The 27,813-nt window shown below is 39.6% G+C and overlaps 1 protein-coding gene across 1 annotated transcript; it reads left to right on the forward strand.

The window, feature by feature from the left end:
• Positions 1–16: 16 nt before the first annotated feature.
• Positions 17–15,041, forward strand: LOC133648446 (transforming growth factor beta-3 proprotein-like). Its single transcript, XM_062044544.1, has 7 exons — positions 17–536; positions 2,717–2,880; positions 4,207–4,336; positions 5,881–5,988; positions 6,053–6,203; positions 7,938–8,091; positions 11,727–15,041. Exons 1-7 carry the CDS (start codon positions 188–190, stop codon positions 11,883–11,885), a joined length of 1,215 nt encoding a protein of 404 aa, XP_061900528.1. The 5' UTR covers positions 17–187; the 3' UTR covers positions 11,886–15,041.
• The last annotated feature ends 12,772 nt before the right edge of the window (positions 15,042–27,813 follow it).

The raw sequence follows: 27,813 nt of genomic DNA on the forward strand, positions 1-27,813 counted from the left end.
CCAGCCTTGACTTGACAGAACAGAGACACAAACCCGGGAGAACAATTCACAAAATGTGAACACAGAGTATTTTTTTTTATAACAATAGAGGTTTTGGAGTGTCGTCTAATGGGCCGACACACAAGCGGACTTCAGTGGAGGCGACGTCTTTGTTTTTAAACACACTGCACGGTCAGAGAGAGACAAGATGCATGCAGGCAAAGCTTTGCTGTGCGTCCTCCTCCTCCTCCACTGCGCCACCCCAAGCTCGCCTCTGTCCACCTGCGCCGCTGTGGACATGGACCACATCAAGAGGAAGCGAGTGGAAGCCATAAGGGGGCAGATTCTCAGCAAGCTCAGGTTGTCAAGCCCCCCTCACCCCCAGGGACCTGCTAATGTCCCCTACCAGGTCCAGGCGCTCTACAACAGCACCAGGGAGCTCCTGGAAGAGCTGGGCCGGCACCGGCACAAGACTTGTGGTCCGGAAAACACGGAGACGGAGTACTTAGCCAAAGAGATCTACAAGTTCAACATGGTCTATGGACCCACTGAGAGCAGTGAGTACAAACATGAAAAAACACAAACAATACCTTCTGCTGCTGTTTGCAGTCAATGTCATTTCATGTCGATCAATCATCCGCTGTATGCACGCATCCTTTGCTTTATTGAAACACAGAATTAAATGTAATACAAGAGCTGTATCAAAAGGCCTGCCTTTATAAAATTAATAATGTTACAACAAAAGTTGTAACAAAAGTGCTGGTTTTGTTTAAAGTGGTGCAGAAGGGCGCCGAATGATACTGAGATGTATTTCCAATAGGGTTGTACGGTATACCGGTATTAGTATAGTACCAGGATACTAATGAATCATATTCGGTACTATACCGCCTCAGAAAACTTCCGGTCCGCAAAGGTCTACAAAGAAACATATGTTTAATGTACTGTTAAAATAAAGCCAATAATGCAACTTTTTTGTGGTCCCCTTTATTTACAAAAGTACAGAAAAGTATAGAAATAATTTTGGTACCGGGGACAACACTAATTTCCAATATTTTGAATACTCACGTAGCAAACAAAATACGAGAATATTATTATCTTTGGAAGTCAGAACTTTGTTAATGACATCTCAATAAACTGGCCTGAAGTTGTGCACACGGTTAGGGTGCACTCTCTTACGTAGCTAAACGAGGTAACTAAAATATTCGAGATACATCTCAGTGTACAGTACTTTGTGACACTTCAGCTAAAGTGAAGTGAAGTGAATTATATTTATAAAGCGCTTTTTCTCTAGTGACTCAAAGCGCTTTACATAGTGAAACCCAATATCTAAGTTACATTTAAATCAGTGTGGGTGGCACTGGGAGCAGGTGGGTAAAGTGTCTTGCCCAAGGACACAACGGCAGTGACTAGGATGGCGGAAGCAGGGATCAAACCTAGAACCCTCAAGTTGCTGGCACGGCCACTCTACCAACCGAGCTATACCTGCATCATCTATGAAATCCCATTCAAGATCTGTATCAGTGATGCTGAGTTTTAATTGACACTGTCAAATAAGTAGCCCGCCCATCCATCCATGTTCTACTGCTTGGGGGGTGACTGAAGGCAAGGTACAAGTCCCCACCTCATCGCCGGGCCAACACCGATAGACAGACAACATTCACACTCACATTCACACACAAGGGACAATTTACTGTTGCCAATCGACCTATCTCCAGGTGCATGTCTTTGGAGGTGGGAGGAAGCCAGAGTACCTGAAGAGAACCCACGCAGAAACTTCACACAGATATACCCCAAGCCCGGGAATCTAACTCAGGATCTTCTTGTTTTAATATTGTTTAGAGTGGTACAGAACAGCGCCAAATAATACTGAGATGTGTTTCTAATACTTTTTTTTCCCAACCAAAGGTTACTTAAACAGAATAATGTCAACTTTGTATAGTTAGACCTTTTCAGATGGGAGTTCTCTATGGTATCTCAAGGCTGCATTTCTAATACGGTTCTCATTTTTTTAATGCAAGTGTACCTAATTATTTGGCCGGTGAGTCTCCGATTACAGGCTTCTTCCAGATTTTCCCAATTTCCTCTGTGGTTGGACACAATGATGATGATGATGCCTTCGGGGGGCGGGCAGGCAATGGGTAAAGTGAACAACAGTGGACAGGAAGAGTCAAATGATGAAAGGACCTCCCTGTTAGCTTGCACGTGGGCATTCCTCCTCCATACTCTAAATCCTCTTCTTCTGTGCAGAGATGTCTACCAAGACTTTCACACATGACTCATCACTACCTCCCACAAGTTGACAACTTCCAACACGGGCACTCTCACAGCATCTTATTACATGAAAATTTAAAAGATGATTAACTCCGTGACACCACTATTTTCCCAGCATAAAATAGAACTCACTAGAACGCACACGACCGCTAAGTTTGGATCATTAACAAATAGGACATTTGTGTTTACGTTTCTGAATGGTGTGTTCCCGTAATCAGCAGCTGATTAAAACAAGGCCATCTATGGTAGTGAATAAACAGCAAGGCTGAGGTAAAAAAACATGGTGCCAGTAATTTGTTCGGCAGCTAGATTCATTGATATGTACTAATTTATTTTTGCATAGACAAAATGGATTGTACTATTTGGGGTGGAGGGGACAGTTCCAGTATAAAAGATGTTTAAAAAACTAGTTCCATCCCCTATGTTCTTAGTAACATCCGAACCCTTTGACAAATGTCTGTTCCAGATGATCTGTCCTACTGCCCAAAGGGGATGACCTCCAAGGTGTTCCGCTTCAACGTGTCCGCCATGGAGAGGAACTCGACCAACCTATTCAGGGCCGAGTTTCGAGTGCTGCGGGTTCCGAACCCAAGTGCCAGGCGAAACGAGCAACGGATCGAGCTCTACCAGGTGCGTAAAAGGTATTGCTAGCCTGTATCGAACCAGATGACCTCCTCTCTGATTCCGACCGTAATGGAAATTCCCAAATATTCCTAACATAGCTGTTGACTGAGGACCTTATCTTGTCTATAAATCTTAGAAATCTTGCACATTTGCCATGTGTATGCTTTGCGGCAGCAGATAAAATCCAGAAAAGACAATCCCTGGATCTTTTCCTGCTTTTGTAGCTGTGAGATAAAACTGTCATTACACGAATGAACCAGGTCCGAGCTCATCCTAACATGCAGAAGCTGGACTGGTTTATTGTACTTCTCATGTGTCCCGCTTTTTGCTCAGCTCTTTGATATTTGAGAAGCTAATCTCAAACCTTGAAAGGGATTCTGCTGAACGCCAAGTGGAATTATGTAACACGCTTGTCTCAGGAAATGTCATTAACTCTCTCCTGTTATTTTCTTTTAATGTCTTCAGCATGAGGGACCAATACAAAGACAATTAGGATTGTTAATATCAAACAGATTGGGTCGGTGAAAATGTAATGACTTCTTCACGGCACATGCGTTTTATTTCCCAAACGGGCACTCCAGGAGTAGTACAACCCCACGCCAAATCCAATGTGCAGTGATAGTTAACAGCTTTCAGGACATTTCACGGATGGCCAATAAATGGACAAAGGCTTTCATATGCAGTTTGTATGGGAAACTGCATACGGCAGCCTTGTTTGGTGTACTCCAAACGTCTTGAGCATCAAACATATTTGTCTCCAATAGATTGATGAACAAGAAAGATTTGATGCAAGACCCTCTTGGGATCGCTTTGTTTCTTATTATTACGTCAACCAAATCACCCTTGCACCGGTTGTAGCTGTAAGCAATCGTCTGATGTAGTTTCTTAATAGCAGCTGTTAACAATTGCATTGGTAAGAATGCAGCACCTTTGGCTAACTCTGCATGCGCTTTCAAAAGTGGCATCACAGTTGTGTTACACTTTTGTCAGCGGTATATCTGCGGGTGGAGCAGTTTGCTAATAACCCCTATTACAAAATTGCCTCAATTGCTGCTGTTGTGGTATACGGTACCCTTTGAAAACCAGTGTGGTTTGCAGTAGTCATTTGTGATTTGCCTACTAAGGTTTGTTTCAACCATAAATAATACTGTAATAATAATAATAATAATAATAATGTGACATCATAGCGGCAGATCTTCATGTAACTTTATAGTGAGTTCAAAGAACATGAAACCAACCAACAGACAGCACCATTCTGTCTCCACTTCGACAAAAGCAATTGTACAATTTAAAAGTCATCGTCCTAAATAAACATTTTGTACCGCTTTGCAGATTGTGAGGCCCAACGAACACATCAGGAAGCAACGCTACGTCAGCGCTAAGAACGTGCTGACCAAAGGAACTCCTGGATGGGTCTCCTTCGATGTGACTGAAACAGTACGAGAATGGCTGCTGAACAGAGGTAACAACCACGGCACACTGTATGGTCCTCTTAGTGCGGTGCCATATAACGATAAATATTGTAGTACGACATAAAAAATGTATGTGGTACAATAAAATTCTCTAATGTTTATAGACTAATGTATAGGCTAATATACTAGTACTAAAAAAAACTTCTAACGAGTATGGATTTCAACAACGTAGCACTCGTTACACACTTAGCACAGACAGACAGTTCAATGGAAGCTAAACCAACAAAACCAGAAGAGGAATTGGTGCCAACAAAAGGGAAAAGGAACCCCTTTGTTTGGCTTTGGTGTAGATTAAGAGTCAGACACCAAACAAACAACGGTAATCTGCAAAACATGCCTCCAACAAGTCACTGCTGGCGACTTCCATCCATCCATTTTCTACCGCTTATTCCCTTCGGGGTCGCGGGGGGCGCTGGAGCCTATCTCAGCTACAATATGTATATTATTTTCTATCACGTGATGATACGGCACAAAAAACAGTACGGGGACAGTTGTTATGAAGTCTTTAATCTCGTTGTATGCAAATATAATGACAATAAAGTCCATTCATTCATTCATTCATTCATTCATTCATTCATAATGCTACAAAGTACGAACGTTATCTCAAAACCATGAAGGGATGAAAAAAAGAACACACCAAACTAGATTTGTTGTCCAAGGGCACCATCTATGACGGGCTGCCCCATCACAGATTTAGGAAGATTTAGTTCCCTACCACCTAAATTAATATGTTGACATGACCCGAGTATACACTGTCGTGAAGAAAGGCTAGCAATAAAAAAAAAAATGTTTTACTGTTTTTTTAATTGTCTTGTCCTTTTTACATGTAAAGTAGGTGGAATTGGCTTTCATTTAATGTGTGTATATGTATAATTTTAAGAAAAAATACAATTTTGTGATATATACAGTACAAGCCAAATGTTTGGACACACCTTCTCCTCATTCAATGCATTTTCTTTATTTTCATGACTATTTACATTGTAGATTGTCACTGAAGGCATGAAAACTATGAATGAACACATGTGAGGTTATGTACTTAAGTGAAATAACTGAAAACATGTTTTATATTGTAGTTTCTTCAAATTAGCCACCCTTTGCTCTGATTACTTTTTCGCATTCTCTCAATGAGCTTCAAGAGGTAGTTACCTAAAATGGTTTTCACTTCACAGGTGTGCTTGAAGCTCATTGACAGAACGCCAAGAGTGTGCAAAGCAGTAATCAGAGCAAAGGGTGGCTATTTTGAAGAAACTAGAATATCAAACATGTTTTCAGTTATTTCACCTTTTTTTGTCAAGTAGATAACTCCACATGTGTTCATTCATAGTTTTGATGCATTCAGTGACAATCTACAATGTAAATAGTCATGAAAATAAAGAAAACGCATTGAATGAGAAGGTGTATCCAAACTTTTGGCCTGTACTGTATATCATAAAAAAATACCTATATCGGAATTTATATTTTTGTCCATAATTGCACAGCACTAGATCCTCTCGTGCATGACATTGTGGTTCGGCTGTGCTCTGTTCTTCACCAGGAAGCAACCTTGGTCTGGAAATTAGTGTGCACTGTCCCTGCCATACCTTCAGTCCAAACGGCGACATCATTGACAACGAGAATGAGGTTCTGGAGGTCAAGTTCAAAGGTAGGCTTTATTAAAATTTAAGTCTTGTGCGACTATGGAAAACACCAAGTTGTTCTGGCTTCAGGGGTGGACGGGGAGGAGGAGCATGGTCGCTTGAAGAGGCTCAAGGAGCAGAACCTGCCTCATTTGATCCTCATGATGATCCCGCCTCACCGCCTGGCGAAGCAGTCCACACACAGACGCAAGAGAGCGCTGGACACGGACTACTGCTTCTCGTAAGGACGGATTTAAGATGAGCGACTACTGATCGTACTGATGGTAGAGCGGCCATGCCAGCAACTTGAGGTTTCTAGATGCAATTCCAGCGTCCCATGCTCCTCATGGGTCGTGGTTAGCACCTTGCATGGCAGCTTCTGTGTGTGAATGTGTGTGTGAATGTGCTGTATAATGTAAAGCACTTTGAGTATCCCGGCAGGCACAGGACATTAAAACAACATTGAGAACTTGTTGAATTAGGTCCTGACGTGGAGCAACTCAAACCTAAACCTAACATGGTTTTTGACAATGTTTAATCATTGTTGGGTTCTGATGTTGATTTGACCATTGAATTTAGGTCATTTCCCAACCACCAATGTAGATCCAACGTTAGACATCAACGTTGTCTCAATTTACAAATACAACTATTTTGCAACATTGTTTTAGTGTTGTCCCGATAACAATATTTTGATACCGGTACCAAAATGTATTTTGATACTTTGTGGTACTTTTCTGTACTTTTCTAAATAAAGGGGACCACAATAAATTGCATTATTGGCTTTATTATAACAAAAAATCTTACGGTACATTAAACATATGTTTCTTATTGCAAGTTTGTCCTTAAATAAAATAATGAACATCCGAGACAACTTGTCTTTTATTAGTAAGTAAGCAAACAAAGGCTCCTAATTTAGCTGCTGACATATGCAGTAACATATTGTGTCATTTTCCATTCTATTATTTTGTCAACATTATTGAAGACAAGTGGTAGAAAATGAATTATTAATCTACTTGTTCATGTACTGTTAATATCTGCTTGCTTTCTCTTTTAACATGTTCTATTTACACTTCTGTTAAAATGTAATAATCACTTATTCTTCTGTTGTTTGATACTTTACATTAATTTTGGATGATACCACAAATGTGGGTATCAATCCGATACCAATTCGTTACAGGATCATACATTGGTCATATTCAAAGTCCTCATGTGTCCAGGGACATATTTCCTGAGTTTATAAATATAATATATATTTTAAAAAATGAAAGAAGATGTTGTGATGGCAAAAAATATCGACGTAATCATAGTAGTATCAACTACATACGCTCATTACGGTGGATGTTAGGTGTAGATCCACCAATGGCGTTTGTTAACATTTTGACGCCAGTGAGCTACGGTGTGTAGTGAAACATGTTTAGTTATTCCTCGTCCTGCAGGGATGATACTTGTAAGAAAATGACTTTTTTAGTCGCCATGGGGGCGAGGATTAGTGATTTAGAAGTAGCTAAAACACTGCAGATTGCGAATGGACTTTCGCCGCTAGCTAGCTAGCCATGTCTTAAAGCACCTCTTCCTAAGAGCATTTCAGTGTTATAACTTCACCTCATCGTTAGTTTTCAAGCCAAAATTCGTCCTTTCTCTCTTTTCTGTCTACACACTGTGTCTGCTTGTAAGTACTCCATGATTGTGCGCTGCCGAACATGCTCGTCTGCTCGTAAACCAGCAATGACACGACATGACGATGACGGGGGGTGGTGTACCGGTACTTTTCAGAGGCGTATAGTACCGAATATGATTAATTAGTATCGCGGTACTATACTAATACCGGTATACTGTACAACCCTACATTGTTTAGAAGTCAGTTTTAAAAAACATACATGTATAATCAACGTTGTATCAATGTCTTGTGCCTGCTGAGATCATTCCATGTATAATAAAGTGTTATATAAACACAGACCATTTACCATTTGCACAGAAACACAGAGGAGAGCTGCTGCGTTCGCCGCCTCCACATCAATTTCCGGCGTGACTTGAACTGGAAGTGGATCCATGAACCCAGTGGCTACGACGCCAACTACTGCTCAGGGCCATGCCCTTACCTGAGGAGCTCAGACACGCCGCACAGCTCGGTAAGAAATGCAGTCACTAACCTGTATAAGACCTATCATTTTAAAGAAACTTCAACTAGAATACTGACAAAAACTAAGAAAATGCATATTATTGAACCTTTTTTCCACCAAACGGTTCTGTTCTGTTCTGTTCGTTTTGGTACGCGTTTAATTTCCGTTTTGGAGAAAGCCTTCTATTAAATTTTTGGCATTTTTCTTGTGGTTCTATTGGCTGTGGTGTGCTTCTGCATACTTGAGGATGAGGAGGGTGCAGCTAGACACAGTTCTGTCTATTGATTGGTCGACTGAAAACTGTCCATGTACAATTAAATGAATTAAATAGAAAGGAAATTAAAAGTGGACAAAAACAATTTGAACTTTAAAAGCACATTGGACTGTCTTTACCTGATTCAAACTGTGACGAATTAAACCATTTGGCTACTTTTGTCCACATCAATACTTATTTAATATCTATGCTAAAAATGTTACTTGAAAAAGGACTTATTCAGTATTTGACAGCGCAGAACAGGCTAAAGGTACACAAAAATAAATCTTAAGATATGTGTTATCTGTTACAGACCCCACACATAAAGATAAACAATCAGCCATTGAGCAGTTTGGATATTTACAGTCGTGGTCAAAAGTTTACATACACTTGTAAAGAACATAATGTCATGGCTGTATTGAGTTTCCAATAATTTCTACAACTCTTATTTTTTTGTGATAGAGTGATTGGAGCACATACTTGTTGGTCACAAAAAACATTCATGAAGTCTGGTTGTTTTATGAATGTATTATGGGTCTACTGAAAATGTGACCAAATCTGCTGAGTCAAAAGTATACAGACAGCAATATTAATATTTGGTTACATGTCCCTTGGCAAGTTTCACTGCAATAAGGCGCTTTTGGTAGCCATCCACAAGCTTCTGGCAAGCTTCTGCTTGAATGTTTGACCACTCCTCTTGACAAAATTGGTGCAGTTCAGCTAAATTTGTTGGTTTTCTGACATGGACTTGTTTCTTCAGGATTGTCCACACGTTTAAGTCAGGACTTTGGGAAGGCCATTCTACAAACCCCGTTTCCATATGAGTTGGGAAATTGTGTTAGATGTAAATATAAACGGAATACAATGATTTGCAAATCATTTTCAACCCATATTCAGTTGAATATGCTACAAAGACAACATATTTGAAACTGATACATTTTTTTTTTTTTTGCAAATAATCATTAACTAGAATTTGATGCCAGCAACACGTGACAAAGAAGTTGGTAAAGGTGGCAATAAATACTGATAAAGTTGAGGAATGCTCATCAAACACTTATTTGGAACATCCCACAGGTGAGCAGGCAAATTGGGAACAGGTGGGTGCCATGATTGGGTATAAAAGTAGATTCCATGAAATGCTCAGTCATTCACAAACAAGGATGGGGCGATGGTCACCACTTTGTCAACAAATGCCTGAGCAAATTGTTGAACAGTTTAAGAAAAACCTTTCTCAACCAGCTATTGCAAGGAATTTAGGGATTTCACCATCCACGGTCCGTAATATCATCAAAGGGTTCCGAGAATCTGGAGAAATCACTGAATGTAAGCAGCTAAGCCCGTGACCTTCAATCCCTCAGGCTGTACTGCATCAACAAGCGACATCAGTGTGTAAAGGATATCAACACATGGGCTCAGGAACACTTCGGAAACCCACTGTCAGTAACTACAGTTGGTCGCTACATCTGTAAGTGCAAGTTAAAGCTCTCCTATGCAAGGCGAAAACCGTTTATCAACAACATCCAGAAACGCCGTCGGCTTCGCTGGGCCTGAGCTCATCTAAGATGGACTGATACAAAGTGGAAAAGTGTTCTGTGGTCTGACGAGTCCACATTTCAAATTGTTTATGGAAACTGTGGACGTCGTGTCCTCCGGACCAAAGTTGAAAAGCCAGCATCTGTGATGGTATGGGGGTGTATTAGTGCCCAAGACATGGGTAATTTACACATCTGTGAAGGCGCCATTAATGCTGAAAGGTACATACAGGTTTTGGAGCAACATATGTTGCCATCCAAGCAACGTTTCCATGGACGCCCCTGCTTATTTCAGCAAGACAATGCCAAGCCACGTGTTACATCAACGTGGCTTCATATTAAAAGAGTGCGGGTACTAGACTGGCCTGCCTGTAGTCCAGACCTGTCTCCCATTGAAAATGTGTGGCGCATTATGAAGCCTAAAATACCACAACGGAGACCCCGGACTGTTGAACAACTTAAGCTGTACATCAAGCAAGAATGGGAAAGAATTCCACCTGAGAAGCTTAAAAAATGTGTCTCCTCAGTTCCCAAACGTTTACTGAGTGTTGTTAAAAGGAAAGGCCATGTAACACAGTGGTCAACATGCCCTTTCCCAACTACTTTGGCACGTGTTGCAGCCATGAAATTCTAAGTTAATTATTATTTGCAAAAAAAAAAAAAAAGTTTATGTGTTTGAACATCAAAATATCTTGTTTTTGTAGTGCATTCAATTGAATATGGGTTGAAAAGGATTTGCAAATCATTGTATTCCGTTTATATTTACATCTAACACAATTTCCCAACTCATATGGAAACGGGGTTTGTAAAACCTTAATTCTAGCCTGATTTAGCCGTTCCGTACCACTTTTGACGTGTGTTTGGGGTCATTATCCTTTTGGAACACCCAACTGCGCCCAAGACCCAACCTCCAAGCTGATGATTTTAGGTAATCCTCATTTTTCATTGTCCCATTTACTCTCTGTAAAGCAACAGTTCCATTGGCAGCAAAACAGGCCTAGAGCATAATGATTGACGGAAGGGATGGTGTTTCTGGGATTAAAGGCCTCACCTTTTCTCCTCCAAACATATTGCTAGGTATTGTGGCCAAACAGCTCAATTTTTGTTTCATCAATTCATCAGAATTAAGGTTTTAGAATGGCCTTCCCAAAGTCCTGACTTAAACGTGTGGACAATGCTGAAGAAACAAGTTTAGCTGAACTGCACCAATTTTGTCAGGAGGAGTGGTCAAAAATTCAAGCAGAAGCTTGCCAGAAGCTTGTGGATGGCTACCAAAAGCACCTTATTGCAGTGAAACTTGCCAAGGGACATGTAACCAAATATTAACATTGCTGTATGTATACTTTTGACCCAGCAGATTTGGTCACATTTTCAGTAGACCCATGATACATTCATAAAAGAACCAAACTTCATGAATGTTTTTTGTGACCAACAAGTAAGTGCTCCAATAAATCTATCACAAAAAAATAAGAGTTGTAGAAATTACTGGAAACTCAAGACAGCCATGACATTATGTTCTTTACAAGTGTATGTAAACTTTTGACCACGACTGTATGTATGTAACACAGCAAAGCACATCGGCGATTCTGTCGAACCACCGAGCTCCCTCGTCCTAGTTCTGAAGACTTAGACTTACACTTACCAAATCCAAAGTCTACCGGCTTATCCTCCTTGTTTTTGCTCTAATTCTTCTGTCAGACTTCCAGGAACTAATAGCCTTGTTATGCAAAACACAAATGTCTACTGCAGAGGACGCTGATTTTCAGGAGGATATGTTATGTTCAGGATCTGGGTGGCAACTGTATCTGTGACCAAAAAATAGTTCCTCTGATTTTGAGATTTAATATTTCTCCTCTTAGGTGCTGAGCCTCTACAACACCCTCAACCCGGAAGCCTCGGCCTCGCCTTGCTGCGTGCCCCAAGAACTGGAACCCCTTACCATCCTCTACTACTCTGGACGGACCCCCAAAGTGGAGCAGCTGTCCAACATGGTCGTCAAGTCTTGCAAATGTAGCTGAGGACGCTGACAGGAAGACGACGGATCGGCTTAGCACTGATACAAAACCCGTACTTTATTGATGAAAGCCTTGTTTGTTTTTGTATACTTTTTCTGACTCTATTGATATCAACATGCTTGTCTTTCATCATAGAAAGAACGATGCAATATCCTCTGCCCTCGTTAGGTATACATGAACCATCCAATCAGATACAATACAGTTCTGCAGAACCCTATAAAAAAAGAGGGTGTGCGAAAGAGAACTTGACACTCACTTCTCCTGCCCTTTAATACGTAACGCCATACGCCGACAATGAGTTCTGTGTAAAAGGTGCCTGCAAACACACTAAATACTTGATCGGCCATTTTGTTCTGTATAAAAAGAGGCTGGTGTCAATGTGAACATGTAACTGTACTACCTGTCAGGAGCCCCGTTTACTTTGCCTGTAAAACACGGCATTTTCCCACCTCTTCTGCATACATGGCAGAGTAACATGTTCACTTTTTCTGCTTCAGAGGTAATTCCATAGCTGTCACAGAGGCGGCGTATTCGACAATGCACAAGCGCTGGGTTCTGTGAAAAAGGCACCTGAAGATAAATGCCGGATTTTATTTTTAGCTGCAGTTTTGATTGTAAAAATAGTGGCTAGTGAGTCTTATTATGCTGCATTGCAGGGGTGCCAAAACACATGTGAAAATGTGCCAATGGTCCTTAGACTTAGATGGTCCTTAGACTTAGACTTAGACTACCTGTTATTGTCATTCAAATTTGAACTTTACAGTACAGATAAGAACGAAATTTTGTTGCATTAGCTCGTTGTAGTGCAGGATAAAAGAGCAGTGGGGGGAGAGGGGTTATATTTATACAGCGCTTTTCTCTAGTGACTCAAAGCGCTTTACATTGTGAAACCCTATATCTAAGTTACATTTTTAAACCAGTGTGGGTGGCACTGGGAGCAGGTGGATAAAGTGTCCTGCCCAAGGACACAACGGCAGTGACTATGATGGCAGAAGCGGGGATCGAACCTGGAACCCTCAAGTTGCTGGCACGGCCACTCTACCAACCGAGCTATACCGCCCCAATAAGGTGCAGAGTGTTCGCATTTACAAAAGAAGGTGAAGATATAAATAGATTACTGTACAGATAAATATATTGCACTTTTGCATATGCATTAACGTATGTTATATTGTCTTTATAGTCCAGCGAGTTAATCTGTTTTTTGGGGGTATTATTATGATCTCTGCAGAGACTTCCAGTCTGAGGCACTGCGTCCAGACAGAGATGCAGTTGGTCCGCGGGCCAAATAACGATTTTTCTCATGCAACAGCACCACGAGTGAAGAATTTAGCCTTATACCGCCATACATAAATATAAGGTAGTAGAGATTGTGCCTAATTCAATTAACATGCAACTGTGCATCTTTTATGTGCATTTTTAACCTCAAAACATTCAAATTAGGTCATTTTCTGCAGATGTTCGCCCTTTCTAGATGTTGTTCTGTAACCAGTTCCTACTAGATAGTTCAACTGATTGCTTTCAAACTTTAAATTTAAAGTCCCAACGATAGTCACACACACTAGGTGTGGTGAAATTACCCTCTGCATTTGACCCATCCCCATGTTCACCCCCTGGGAGGCGAGGGGAGCAGTGAGCAGCAGCGGTGGCCGCGCTCGGTAATCATTTGGTGATTTAACCCCCAATTCTGACCCTTGATGCTGAGTGCCAAGCAGGGAGGTAATGGGTCCCATTTTTATAGTCTTTGGTATGACTCAGCCGGGGTTTGAACTCACGACCTACCGATCTCAGGGTGGACACTCTAACCACAAGGCCACTGAGCAGGTGGCACCCAGACAGATTAGACGTATGGAGGATGCAAAATTCTGAAGCATTTAGGTTTTCACTACAGGACGTGAGCGAAGCATGGCGACCTAGATTATCCTTTTCCATAGAGTGCCAAAAAGTCACAATTTTTCCGATCTTAAATTCAAATGCAACTAGTTAAGTCTGTTAAAAAAAATATAAAAAAATCCATAGAATTCTACAAACTGGCAGCTCAGTCACCATCATTTTACCATAAAATTGGCGGCGGTTTTTACATGCAATTTGAAAAACTGTACCTTTGTTGTTTTATGTTAAAATTATGGTGACTGAGCCGCCATTGTTTTTACTGTAAAATCTATGGCCATTTTTTTGACAGTGCATTACTGTAAATAGAGAAATGGTCCCCTGATGATTTTAGTATACATTTATGGCGACCGAGCTGTCAAATCTACTGACTTTTTTTGACAGTGTAGTCTTGCGGACAGGCTATCAATGATTGTGCAGCTTGAAAGACATCAGTATGACTATGTGCTACATTTGGTCACCACCCTAATGAAACAACATGACATCAAATTTGGCCCGCGGGCCTCACTTTGGGCATTCCTGCTGCATTGCATCCCATAGGATTAGTATTTCGGATTCTTCCTCTTCAGCGTTCTTTATTAGATTCCGTTCCCAGTGGGCGATATCTTCAAACACAAAAAGGAGTAACGACTGAGTGGCCGTTGTAAGCCAAAAATCCCAAAGTGCGGTCACTGGGAGAATGCCTTTTGGGATCGCAAAGGAATGGAAAGTCGGTAAATGGGAAGCCGAGCCAAGCCTTTTGGGACATTGAGCCAGCGGCAGCCTTTTTAGAAGAGGAGTGATGATGATGATGAAGATGATGAACAGAGGACCTGCACGTTTTGATCTCTAACAGGTTTTGGGCGACATCATAGTGTTACGCAACATTTTATGGCATTTCTTTTACATTGACAGCAGCTGTTATGCAACTTCTAGGAAGTGTTTGACTGCATCTTAGCTCATCTACTGTTACACACTTCCTGTTATTCTCTCTCTCTCTCTCACACACACACACACACACACACACACACACACACACACACACACACACACACACACACACACACACACACACACACACACACACACACACACACACACACACACACACACACACACACCATTATTGCAGTACTGCCTGGATCTCTTTTCTATCCTCAGAAGCAGCAGACATTTGTTTTTTGAAAAAAGTAGTCATGTTGTGCAAAAAAAACCAACACGACAGAGGAAGCTGCTTCTGAGGATATTATTACATTCTAGTGTTGTCCCGACACCAACATTATTTCGATACTTTTCGGTACTTTTTAAATAAAAGGGGACCACAAAAAATTGCATTTTTGGCTTTATTTTAACAAAACATCATAGGGTACATTAAACATATGTTTCTTATTGCAAGTTTGTCCTTAAACAAAATAGTGACCATACAAGACAACTTGTCTTTTAGTAGAAAGTAAGCGAACAAAGGCTCCTAATTTTGTCTGCTGACATATGCAGTAACATATTGTGTCATTTTCCATTCTATTATTTAGTCAAAATTATAAAGGACAAGTGGTAGAAAATGAAATATTAATCTACTTGTTCATTTACTGTTAATATTTGCTTACTTTCTCTTTTAACATGTTCTATTTACACTTCTGTTAAAATGTAATAATCACTTATTCTTCTGTTGTTTGATACTTTACATCAGTTTTGGATGATACCACAAATTAGGGTATCAATCCCATAATAAGTAGTTACAGGATCATACATTGGTCATATTCAAAGTCCTCATGTGTCCAGAGACATATTTCCTGAGTTTATAAAACATAATGTAAACTTAAAAAAAACGAAAGAAGATGTTGTGATGCCAAAAAATATCGACATAATCATTATAGTATCGACTAGATACATTCCTGTACTTGGTATCATTGCAGTGGATGTCAGGCGTAGATCCACCAATGGCGTTTGTTTACATTGTGACGCCGGTGAGCGACTGTGTGTAATGAAGCATGTTTAGCTATTCCTCATCCTGCAGGGATGATACTTGTAAGAAACTTACTTTATTAGTCGCCATGGAGGCGAGGATTAGTGATTTAAAAGTAGCTAAAACACTGCCGACTGCGGATGGACGTTCGCCTCTAGCTAGCTAGCCATGTCTTAAAGCACCTCTTCCGGTAGGGTTTTCAGTGTTATAACTTCACCTTTATCTTTAGTTTTTAAGCCAAAATGCGTCCGTTCTCCCTTTTCTGTCTACACACTGTGTCTGCTTGTAGGTACTCCGTGATTGTGCGCTGCTGAACATGCTCGTCTGCTCATAAACCAGCAATGACACGACGTGACGACGACAGGGGTGCGGGGGGGGGGGGGGGGGGGGGGGGGTTGTGTACCGGGTCTTTTTCAGAGGCGGTATAGTACCAAATATGATTCATTAGTATTGCGGTACTATACTAATACCGGTATACCGTACAACCCTATTACATTCCTAATGTTCTTCCCACTTGGTGTCGTTCAACAGTCGTTATTGTTGTTTTAAAAAAAAAAGTTATGTTCAACTTGTTGATGATAAATTCTATTAAAAAATAACATAAAACGTAGAACCTTATTCCATAAAAATGCCATATTTTCCCTACAATATTTAATAAATGTAAATCCGAGACATCAATTGATTGTAACAAAACTGATACGGAAATGATAAAAAGTCGATTAAAGGAGATCTCAGAACCATTAACGTACATCAGCAGCCTATCATTTCATACAAATTTAAAAAAGCAAACATTGTACTAATTAAGAAGACTGGAGACAAACACCAGTTTAGAAATAATAGACCGCTGTTTCCACTTGATTTTTTCTAAAATCCTTGAAAAAGTATTTAACAACAGATTCATTAAAAAAAAAGTGGAATGCTCACAAACAAACAATACAGATACAAAGCTAACATTTCAACAATAGTGGCATTAATCGTAAATAAAGGAAATCACCATTGCAATAGATGTAAAACTGCAGCTGCAGTGTTTTTTAGAGGTGGGGGAAATAATTTATGTTTAGATTAATCACAATTAATATGATTATAAAATCGATTTGTAAACATCTGTAATTGATAATCAATCTATGTATTGTAAATAATGTAATGCAGACCTTTTTTTTTTTAAATGTGGCTGACTGCAGTGAGCCACCTCACTAAGATTTACTATAGAACACTTATGTTCCAGTTTTGCACACATTTAATACAACATAATAAATGCGATGGGAATTAATGTACTTTTTCTTATTACAAATGCACTGTTTTTAAATGTTGCAAGTCATAAATGCTTATTTAGTGAAACAAAAATACATTTCAAACTGCATCAGTATACATAAATTAAAGATGCATCAATAATCGATTTTTGATAGAATCGTAGCTCCTGAATCGTAATCGTAATCGAATCGCGAAATGCTCAAAGATTCCCACCTATAGTGTTTATGGACTTAACAAAAACATTTAACACAATTAATCACACAATTCTAATCAACAAATTATAACTGTATCAGAGGTTTAGTCTTGATATGGGTAAGAAGCTATTTATTCCAAATGAAGTAATTTGTGAAGCAAGGCGAACACACGTCAACAGCTCTAAATATATCTTGCCCAGGAATCAGTGTGTTTCCCACCTAGGCCTTCAGTGATGTCCAACTTCAATGATTACCTCTCAAAATACCATCATTTATGTCACCGCATGACCATTGCTGGAGAAACACTATACAGGAACACAATTACACCCTACTGAGTATTGAACCACCTCAACAGTGTACAAAACTGGTTATATTCTGGCACATTTAAAAATCAATAAACCCGCATCAGCAATTAAAAACATATCTTATGTGGTACTGTCAAAATTAAAATGGCAAAAAACATATTAAATGTGACAAAATAAAGATATAAAATATTTTAACTCACAATTTGTAGCACCCATTCGACGCCGTATAAGCCAGTGGTACCGCTCGTAGTCGGTTGATTCGAGTGGAAGTGGCTGACATTTCCCCATTTCATCGCCGGGACAGCTGAGCTAGCTTTCGGGGTTGGCCAACATCATCTCACAAGACGTAGTTTCTCTTTAAATATCCTTCTTGGAAATGGCCTTGCAAATATATATCTGCCACCTAATCAAAGTTTGATTAGGTGGTGATTTAAATTGCAACTTGTGAATGGATACTCACTTTGGAATGACAAGTGAGTATCTAATCACAGTCTCGTTAACATCAGGCTACCTAGATAGGCTACTGTCAACAACTTGTGATCTGATTGGCTATCACAACTGTCTATCAACTGTATGTGTTCTCAAATGTATTCGCTAACGGTCCTGGTAAGTATCCAATCACAGGATGCGTAAATGTCATGTTCAACGTGAGGTCATCTAGAAGGCCTTACTGACAACCACTCGTGATCTGATTGGCTATCGCAATTGTCTATCAACTGTATGTGCCCGTTCACTTGTGCACGGATGCCCACATTGTTGATTCTGAAGGCCCCGGGCAGATTTAGTACAGCATGGCAACATAAGCTAGCTGAATTCTGATTGGATACAAACTAAAACTAAAAACAACAGCGCTGGAAGGAGCATAATATGACATGAAGAGAATATGAATACTTTTAGATAGTTAGGGAAAGTAAAAAAAAAAAAACTTTTATCTTTAATTATGATCATGATTTCTGGTTATGTTAGGCCAGCAGAGAAGGCCTTGCTGGCCCTGACGGCACACCACTGCAATACAGGGACCAACATGAACAGAACAATTATGGTTGAATATCTTAAAATAATCAATTCAATTGTTAATTTTCCACACATTGTTTAGAACTTAAATTCAGTAAAAAAAATTGTTTTGTTTTGTTTTGATTACCTCATCTCAGGAGTTTTGCTCTGCAGGTTTATATGAAACATTCTTTAAAGGCCTACTGAAATTGTTTTTATTTAAACGGGGATAGCAGATCCATTCTATGTGTCATACTTGATCATTTTGCGATATTGCCATATTTTTGCTGAAAGGATTTAGTAGAGAACAACGACGATAAAGATCGCAACTTTTGGTATCTGATAAAAAAAAGCCTTGCCCCTACCGGAAGTAGCGTGACGACACCAGGGGAAGGACTGCTCATATTTTCCTATTGTTTACACCAGCAGCGAGAGAGATTCGGACCGAGAAAGCTACGATTACCCCATTACTTTGAGCGAGGATGAAAGATTTGTGGATGAGGAACGTTAGAGTGAAGGACTAGATGCAGTGCAAGACATATCTTTTTTCACTCTGACCGTAACTTAGGTACAAGTAGGGATGGTGTCTGATAAGGAATTATCGAGTTCGAGCCTATTATCGAATCCTCTTATCGAACCGATTCCTTATCGATTCTCTTATCGAGTCCAGATAGGTTGTTGTATATGGGGAAAAAAACACAATATTTGGTTTAACAAAAGCTCACTTTTATTATATAATAAAAAAATAAAATCTAATAAATAAATATATATTGACTGTTACCCACCTAAAAAAATAAATAAATAAATAAATATTGACTGTTGTTACCCAAAGTATATTAAGTGGGATTTTTCAGAGAAACAAATATATACAGTAACACAAAAACAACCTGTCTCTGTGATCACTACAGGTGTATAAATAATAATGTAATGTTAAATAAAATCAGTCCCTTGGGCACAAAACTGAAAATAATACAGCTCTCCAAAAAGTGCACTTCTGCTGCTATTTGACATAACTGTTTGTTATGATGCTTTGACATTTTTGCACTTTATTTCTTTATTGAAAGAAAATTCTATGAAGAGAAAAGTTCTTAGCAAATGTGGTTACAACGCTAAAAAAATGAAAAGTTAAAGCTAAAAAAAGAAATACACTTTATTGAGTTAACATTATTTCTTTATAGGAGGAAAAATGTTATGAGCGAGAGAATATAACAACTACACTACCCAGCATGCAACGGGAGTTACGAGCATGCGCGGTAGCCCCGAAAAGTGTTGCATGTTGCCACGCTGTGAAAGTAAACGTCAAGAACTCAGCCAACACGCCTCGTCTGCATTATTTATAATTAGACAGACAACACATCTACAGTGTGATTTTGTTTTGTTTACAAGGAAAGAAAAACATAAGTTAAAAAAGGGAGATGTGTTGTATATATATGTATGTGCTGCGGTTGTTTTAAGAACGTTGCGACAGCTGCCGTAAAGGAGGTGCGTTGCTAGCCTGGTTGCTATGTTTCCGGTTGGTCGTAAAAGTGTCCGACATGTGTTTTACCCTGCTAAAATCTCTCAGTGAATTTATTCAATGGACGATAGCTTTTGTTTTGAACTTTATTACACCTTGGAGCGCTTTTTCCCGTCCATTGTTTTCCTGCTTTCGCTATCTGCGCCTAATGACTGAGCTACATGACGTCAATTCTTGTGATGTCCCACGGAGCATTTCTGGTCGGGACGGGATTCGAATAAAGAATCAACTCTTTTCCTTTACTATAGTGGTCTCGATAACGGGTACCGGTTCTCAAAAAGGGATTCGAGTCCGAGGACTCGGTTCCTTTCTTATCAAACAACCGGGAAAACCGGTTTCGAGTATCATCCCTAGGTACAAGCTGGCTCATTGGATTCCACACTCTCTCCTTTTTCTATTGTGGATCACGGATTTGTATTTTAAACCACCTCGGATACTATATCCTCTTGAAAATGAGAGTCGAGAACGCGAAATGGACATTCACAGTGACTTTTATCTCCACGACAATACATCGACGAAACACTTTAGCTACGGAGCTAACGTAATAGCATCGGGCTTAACTGCATATAGAAATAAAATAAATAAATCCCTGACTGGAAGGATAGACAGAAGATCAACAATACTATTAAACCAGGGACATGTAAATACACGGTTAATGATTTCCAGCCTGGCGAAGGTTAACAATGCTGTTGCTAACGACGCCATTGAAGCTAACTTAGCAACCGGACCTCACAGAGCTATGCTAAAAACATTAGCTATCCACCTACGCCAGCCAGCCCTCATCTGCTCATCAACACCCGTGCTCACCTGCGTTCCAGCGATCGACGGTGCGACGAAGGACTTCACCCGATCACAGATGCGGTCGGCGAGACGGAGGAAGTTAAGGTGAGTTCGCCGGCTAGCGCGTCTGCTATCCATCTATGTCCTCCTGGCTGTGTTGCCGATCCCACCTACAACTTTCTTCTTTGCAGTCTCCATTGTTCATTAAACAAATTGCAAAAGATTCACCAACACAGATATCCAGAATACTGTGGAATTTTGAAATGAAAACAGAGCTTTTTTGTATTGTATTCAATGGGGTACCAATACTTCCGTATCAACCGTTTACGTTACGCGCATACGTCATCATATCTAGACGATTTCAACCGGAAGTGTGGCGGGAAATTTAAAATTGCACCTTATAAGTTAACCCGGCTGTATTGGCATGTGTTGCAATGTTAAGATTTCATCATTGATATATAAACTATCAGACTGCGTGGCCGGTAGTAGTGGGTTTCAGTAGGCCTTTAACTTCCTGACATTTCTGGAGTTTTTCCCCATTGTGGTTATTTGTCAGGTTTTTCCCCGAGTAAAAAACAAAACACAACTATGATATATTTGGTGTAGCCTCTGTGTTTAGTTATTGCAGTGTTGTAACAACACGATCAAACAAATCATGCGATTAAAATGTTCTGAAGCATACACATGAAGTTAGGTCTATTATGAGCTGGAAAAAAAAACTGTCCATTGACATCCTCACAGATGAGGGCTTATAGTAAATGAGTTCAGACAAGGGCACCAAGACAATTCCTCGTTGTTTGGTGGGCCCGTTAGTGTTCCCTGTCAGCGGCAATGACAGATGAACTTTGACGCCAACACAAAGACCAAAGACAGCAAGCAGCTCTGAAAACACAGAGGCCACAAGCAGACTCCGACTGTTGAATTAGCCCTGCTTGATCCAAAGTCTGCCCTGACATCTTTGAGTTTCAAATTTAGTAGCCGTGTTGGCGGGATGAGAACATGTTGGCAGGTCAGCGGTGTTGGGGTGTGTGTAAAAACGAGTGGTTGTGACGGTGTTTATTTCTGTTCCCACACCAGGCCACTGTGACCCACACACACCCACAGTAGTGCTGACACTGCAGTTTGGGTTGCTTTTTAAAGTCACATACACAAGAACAAGATGTTTTAAACATATAAATATTGGGTTTTGACACCAAACTGATCACTATATAATATATATGACAATAATAGTCATGACGCACCAAACTCTCCTCCTTCATTATGTATAAATCATTTTATTATGTACTATTTTATACTGATTTTCTAGGACAGGGGTGTCAAAATAATTTTAGATCAGGGGCCACAAGAAGCAAAATGTACTCCTAAGTGGGCCGGACTGGTAAAATCACGGCACGATAACTTAAAAATAATAATAATAATAATACATTTTACAAACTCCGTTTCCATATGAGTTGGGAAATTGTGTTAGATGTAAATATAAACGGAATGCAAGGATTTCAAATCATTTTCAACCCATATTCAGTTGAATATGCTACAAAGACAACATATTTGATGTTCAAACTGATAAACTTTTTTTTTTTTTTGCAAATAATCATTAACATTAGAATTTGATGCCAGCAACACGTGACAAAGAAGTTGGGAAAGGTGGCAATAAATACTGATAAAAATGAGGAATGCTCATCAAACACGTATTTGGAACATCTCACAGGTGAACAGGCAAATTGGGAACAGCTGGGTGCCATGATTGGGTATAAAAGTAGATTCCATGAAATGCTCAGTCATTCACAAACAAGGATGGGGCGAGGGTCACCACTTTGTCAACAAATGCGTGAGCAAATTGTTGAACAGTTTAAGAAAAACCTTTCCCACCCAGCTATTGCAAGGAATTTAGGGATTTCACCATCTACGGTCCGCAATATCATCAAAGGGTTCAGAGAATCTGGAGAAATCACTGCACGTAAGCAGCTAAGCCCCGTGACCTTCGATCCCTCAAGCTGTACTGCATCAACAAGCAACATCAGTGTGTAAAGGATATCACCACATGGGCTCAAGAACACTTCAGAAACCCACTGTCAGTAACTACAGTTGGTCGCTACATCTGTAAGTGCAAGTTAAAACTCTCCTATGAAAGGCGAAAACCGTTTATTAACAACACCCAGAAACGCCGTCAGCTTTGCCGGGCCTGAGCTCATCTAAGATACAAAGTGGAAAAGTGTTCTGTGGTCTGACGAGTCCACATTTCAAATTGTTTTTGGAAACTGTGGATGTCGTGTCCTCCGGACCAAAGAGGAAAAGAACCATCCGGATTGTTATAGGCGCAAAGTTGAAAAGCCAGCATCTGTGATGGTATGGGGGTGTATTAGTGCCCAAGACATGGGTAACTTACACATCTGTGAAGGCGCCATTAATGTTGAAAGGTACATACAGGTTTTGGAGCAACATATGTTGCCATCCAAGCAAGGTTACCATGGACGCCCCTGCTTATTTCAGCAAGACAATGCCAAGCCACGTGTTACATCAACGTGGCTTCATAGTAAAAGAGTGCGGGTACTAGACTGGCCTGCCTGTAGTCCAGACCTGTCTCCCATTGAAAATGTGTGGCGCATTATGAAGCCTAAAATACCACAACGGAGACCCCGGACTGTTGAACAACTTAAGCTGTACATCAAGCAAGAATGGGAAAGAATTCCACCTGAGAAGCTTAAAAAATGTGTCTCCTCAGTTCCCAAACGTTTACTGAGTGTTGTTAAAAGGAAAGGCCATGTAACACAGTGGTCAACATGCCCTTTCCCAACTACTTTGGCACGTGTTGCAGCCATGAAATTCTAAGTTAATTATTATTTGCAAAAAAAAATAAAGTTTATGAGTTTGAACATCAAATATCTTGTCTTTGTAGTGCATTCAATTGAATATGGGTTGAAAAGGATTTGCAAATCATTGTATTCCGTTTATATTTACATCTAACACAATTTCCCAACTCATATGGAAACAGGGTTTGTATTTGGTATAGCGCTTTTCAGAGTACTCAAAGATGCTTTACAGGATAAAAAATTTAAATATTTAACAGTTCAAAGTAATGATATAAAATACAGGAAATATAAAAGCAGTACATTGTAAAATACATAATAATACTGAACATTTACAAGACAGGACATTACAAAGACAACTTCACATTATTTTCTTTGTTTGAAAATACAACAAGCACATTCTGAAATTGTAAAAATCATGTTATTTTTTTTTACACTTATATGTTGCAGTTAATAGTATTATATCTTTATTTGTCGTTATTTATATTTTCCGTATAAATTATTGTAATAATGTTCATCACTCAACTCATTGGTGTTGATTTTCAATCTGTCAAGATAACAAAACTGTATCCAAATCAAATTACAATATGTTATGTAGTTTGATCATTTTCCTCGACTGGTTTATTTTGTACGGATCATCTATCATACATATCATCTACAAAGATACAAATAATTGCTATTGTGACATCCAGTGGACACATTTAGAACAGCTGTTTCTATCATTCAAAAATTTCAGGTTCATTTTTATACTTAGCAAACTCATCCCGCGGGCTGGATAAAACCTGTCCGCGGGCCAGATCCGTCCCTTGGGCCGTATGTTTGACACCCCTGTTCTAGGAAATACATAAAAATGTGTACAATGTTGCCTTTAAAATCTTAGTGGGTTTAAAATAATAAACATTTGAATAAGTATGTATTGTTCTGAAAATGCCTCACCTGAATGCGGATATTATGCTATTTTGGAATGCCCAAAATTTTGTAATATGAACTTTCAAATCAGATTTTTTTTGGGGGGGAGGACAAATTTCAGAGAATTCATGACATGAAATGTAGAATTTTTCTGCATACAAAATTTCTAGTTCGATAAAATATTAGGGTGTAATGTGCATATTTTTTGTGAAATTTCAAGTCAAAGGGTTTTTAGGGGATGAGAATTTTAAAGTCCAGTAATTTTTTAACAAAGCATTTCACATGAGAGAATTGTCAAAAATGAAATCGCACATTAGAGATGTTTTTTGTGTGAAATTTCAAGTCAGGCTTTGTGTTTATGTTTTAAAGTGAAATTCCAAGTCCGAGAACTGAAAACTCAAGTCAAAGTATTTGAAGTGAAATTTCAAGGCAAAGAGTTGTCAAACGTGACATTATACATTTGAAATACTTTTCTCATGACATTTTTACAGATGTTTAGTGTGTTTACAGTAAAATGTCATGTCAGCATTTTTTTAACAGTGTATCTGGAAAGTACGCTTCACTTTTCCCACACTTTGTTGGAATACAGCCTTATTCCAAACTGGAATAAATCCTTTTTCGTCCTCAAAATTCTACAAATAAAACCCCATAATGACTATGTAAAAAGTGTTTTTCTTTGAAATTGTTGTTGTTGTTGTTGTTAAAATTGAATTTAAAAAAATCAAATAAATTCCAAATCAGAGGACTTGAGGTGAAAATATCAGGTTAGGTAATATTTAAATATACAAAACCCAAAACCAGTGAAGTTGGCACATTATGTAAATCGTAAATAAAAACAGAATACAATGATTTGCAAATCCTTTTCCACCTATAATCAATTGAATAGACTGCAAAGACAAGATACTTAACGTTCGAACTGGTAAACGTTGTTGTTTTTTACAAATATTAGCTCATTTGGAATTTGATGCCTGCAACATGTTTGAAAAAAAGCTGGCACAAGTGGCAAAAAAGACTGAAAATGTTGAACAATGCTAATCTAACACTTATTTGGAACATCCCACAGGTGATCAGGCTAATTGGGAACAGGTGGGAGCCATGATTTGGTATAAAAGCAGCTTCCATGAAATGCTCAGTCATTCACAAACAAAGATGGGGCAAAGGTCACCAATTTGTGAACAAATGCGTGCGCAAATTGTCCAACAGTTTAAGAACAACATTTCTTAACCAGCTATTGCAAGAAATTTAAGGATTTCACCATCTAAGGTCTGTAATATCATCAAAAGGTTCAGAGAATCTGGAGAAATCACTGCACGTAACATTAAATGCCCGTGACCTTGGATCCCTCAGGCGGTACTGCATCAAAAACCGACATCAGTGTGTAAAGGATATCACCACATGGGCTCAGGAACACTTCAGAAAACCATTGTCACTACATCTGTAAGTGCAAGTTAAATATCTACTATGCAAAGAGAAAGCCATTTATCAACAACACCCAGAAACACAGCCAGCTTCCCTGGGCCCAAGCTCATCTAAGATAGACTGATGCAAAGTGGAAAAGTGTTCTGTGGTCTGACGAGTCCACTTTTCAAATTGTTTTTGGAAACTGTGGACGTTGTGTTGTTAGAGGCACAAAGTGATCTGTGATGGTATGGGGGTGTATTAGTACCCAAGGCATGGGTAACTTACACATCTGTGAAGGCACCATTAATGCTGAAAGGTACATACAGGTTTTGGAGCATCCAAGCAACGTCTTTTTCATGGACGCCCTTGCTTATTTCAAGACAATGCCAAGCCACATTCTGCACGTGTTACAACAGCGTGGCTTCATAGTAAAAGAGTGCGGGTACTAGACTGGCCTGCTTGTAGTTCAGACCTGTCTCCCATTGAAAATGTGTGGCGCATTATGAAGCCTAAAATACCACAACAGAGACACCGGACTGTTGAACAACTTAAGCTGTACATCAAGCAAGAATGGGAAAGAATTCCACCTGAAAAACTTCAAAAATTGGTCTCCTCAGTTCCCAAACGTTTACTGAGTGTTGTTAAAAGGAAAGGCCATGTAACACAGTGGTAAAAATGCCCCTGTGCCAACTTTTTTGCAATGTGTTGTTGCCATTAAATTCTAAGTTAATGATTATTTGCAAAAAAAAAAGTTTCTCAGGTCGAACATTAAATATCTTGTCTTTACAGTCTACTCAATTGAATATAAGTTGAAAAGTATTTGCAAATCATTGTATTCTGTTTTTATTTACGAATTACACAACGTGCCAACTTCACTGGTTTTGGGTTTTGAAAAACATTAAAGGCCTACTGAAATGAATTTTTTTTATTTAAACGGGGATAGCAGATCCATTCTATGTGTCATACTTGATCATTTCGCAATATTGCCATATTTTTGCTGAAAGGATTTAGTAGAGAAAATCGACGATAAAGTTCGCAACTTTTGCTCGCTGATAAAAAAAGCCTTGCCTGTACCGGAAGTAGCGTGACGTCACAGGAGCTAGTATTCCTCACAATTCCCCATTGTTTACAATGGAGCGAGAGAGATTCGGAGCGACAAAGCGACGATTACCCCATTAATTTGAGCGAGGATGAAAGATTCGTAGATGAGGAACTTTACAGTGAAGGACTAGAGAGGCAGTGATGGACATATCTTTTTTCGCTCTGACCGTAACTTAGGTGCAAGCTGGCTCATTGGATTCCACACTCTCTCCTTTTTCTATTGTGGATTACGGATTTGTATTTTAAACCACCTCGGATACTATATCCTCTTGAAAATGAGAGTCGAGCACTCGAAATGGACATTTAAAGTGACTTTTATCTCCACGACAATACATCGGTGACACACTTAGCTACTGACCTAACGTGATAGCATCGTTCTCAAATGAAGATAGAAACAAAAGAAATAAATCCCTGGCTGGAAGGATAGACAGAAGATCAACAATACTATTAAACCATGTACATGTAACTACACGGTTAAAAATTCTCAGCCTGGTAAGGCTTAACAATGCTGTTGCTAACGACGCTAAGGCTAATTTAGCAACTTAGCAACCGGACCTCACAGAACTATGATAAAAACATTAGCGCTCCACCTACGCCAGCCAGCCCTCATCTTCCCATCAACAGCCGTGCTCACCTGCGTTCCAGCGATCGACGGCGCGACAAAGGACTTCATCCGTGGGTTTGGCGGCAAGCATCGGCTAGGCGTCTGCTAAGTAAGTAGTCCTTGTTGTGTTGCTGTAAGTATTGTACTTAGCCGCTAATCCACCGATCGATCCCACCTACAACGTTCTTCTTTGCAGCCTCCATTGTTCATTAAACGTATTGCAAAAGATTCACCAACACAG

Source organism: Entelurus aequoreus, linkage group LG04, assembly GCF_033978785.1.
Source record: "Entelurus aequoreus isolate RoL-2023_Sb linkage group LG04, RoL_Eaeq_v1.1, whole genome shotgun sequence".
In the NCBI taxonomy this organism is placed as follows: Eukaryota; Metazoa; Chordata; class Actinopteri; order Syngnathiformes; family Syngnathidae; genus Entelurus; species Entelurus aequoreus.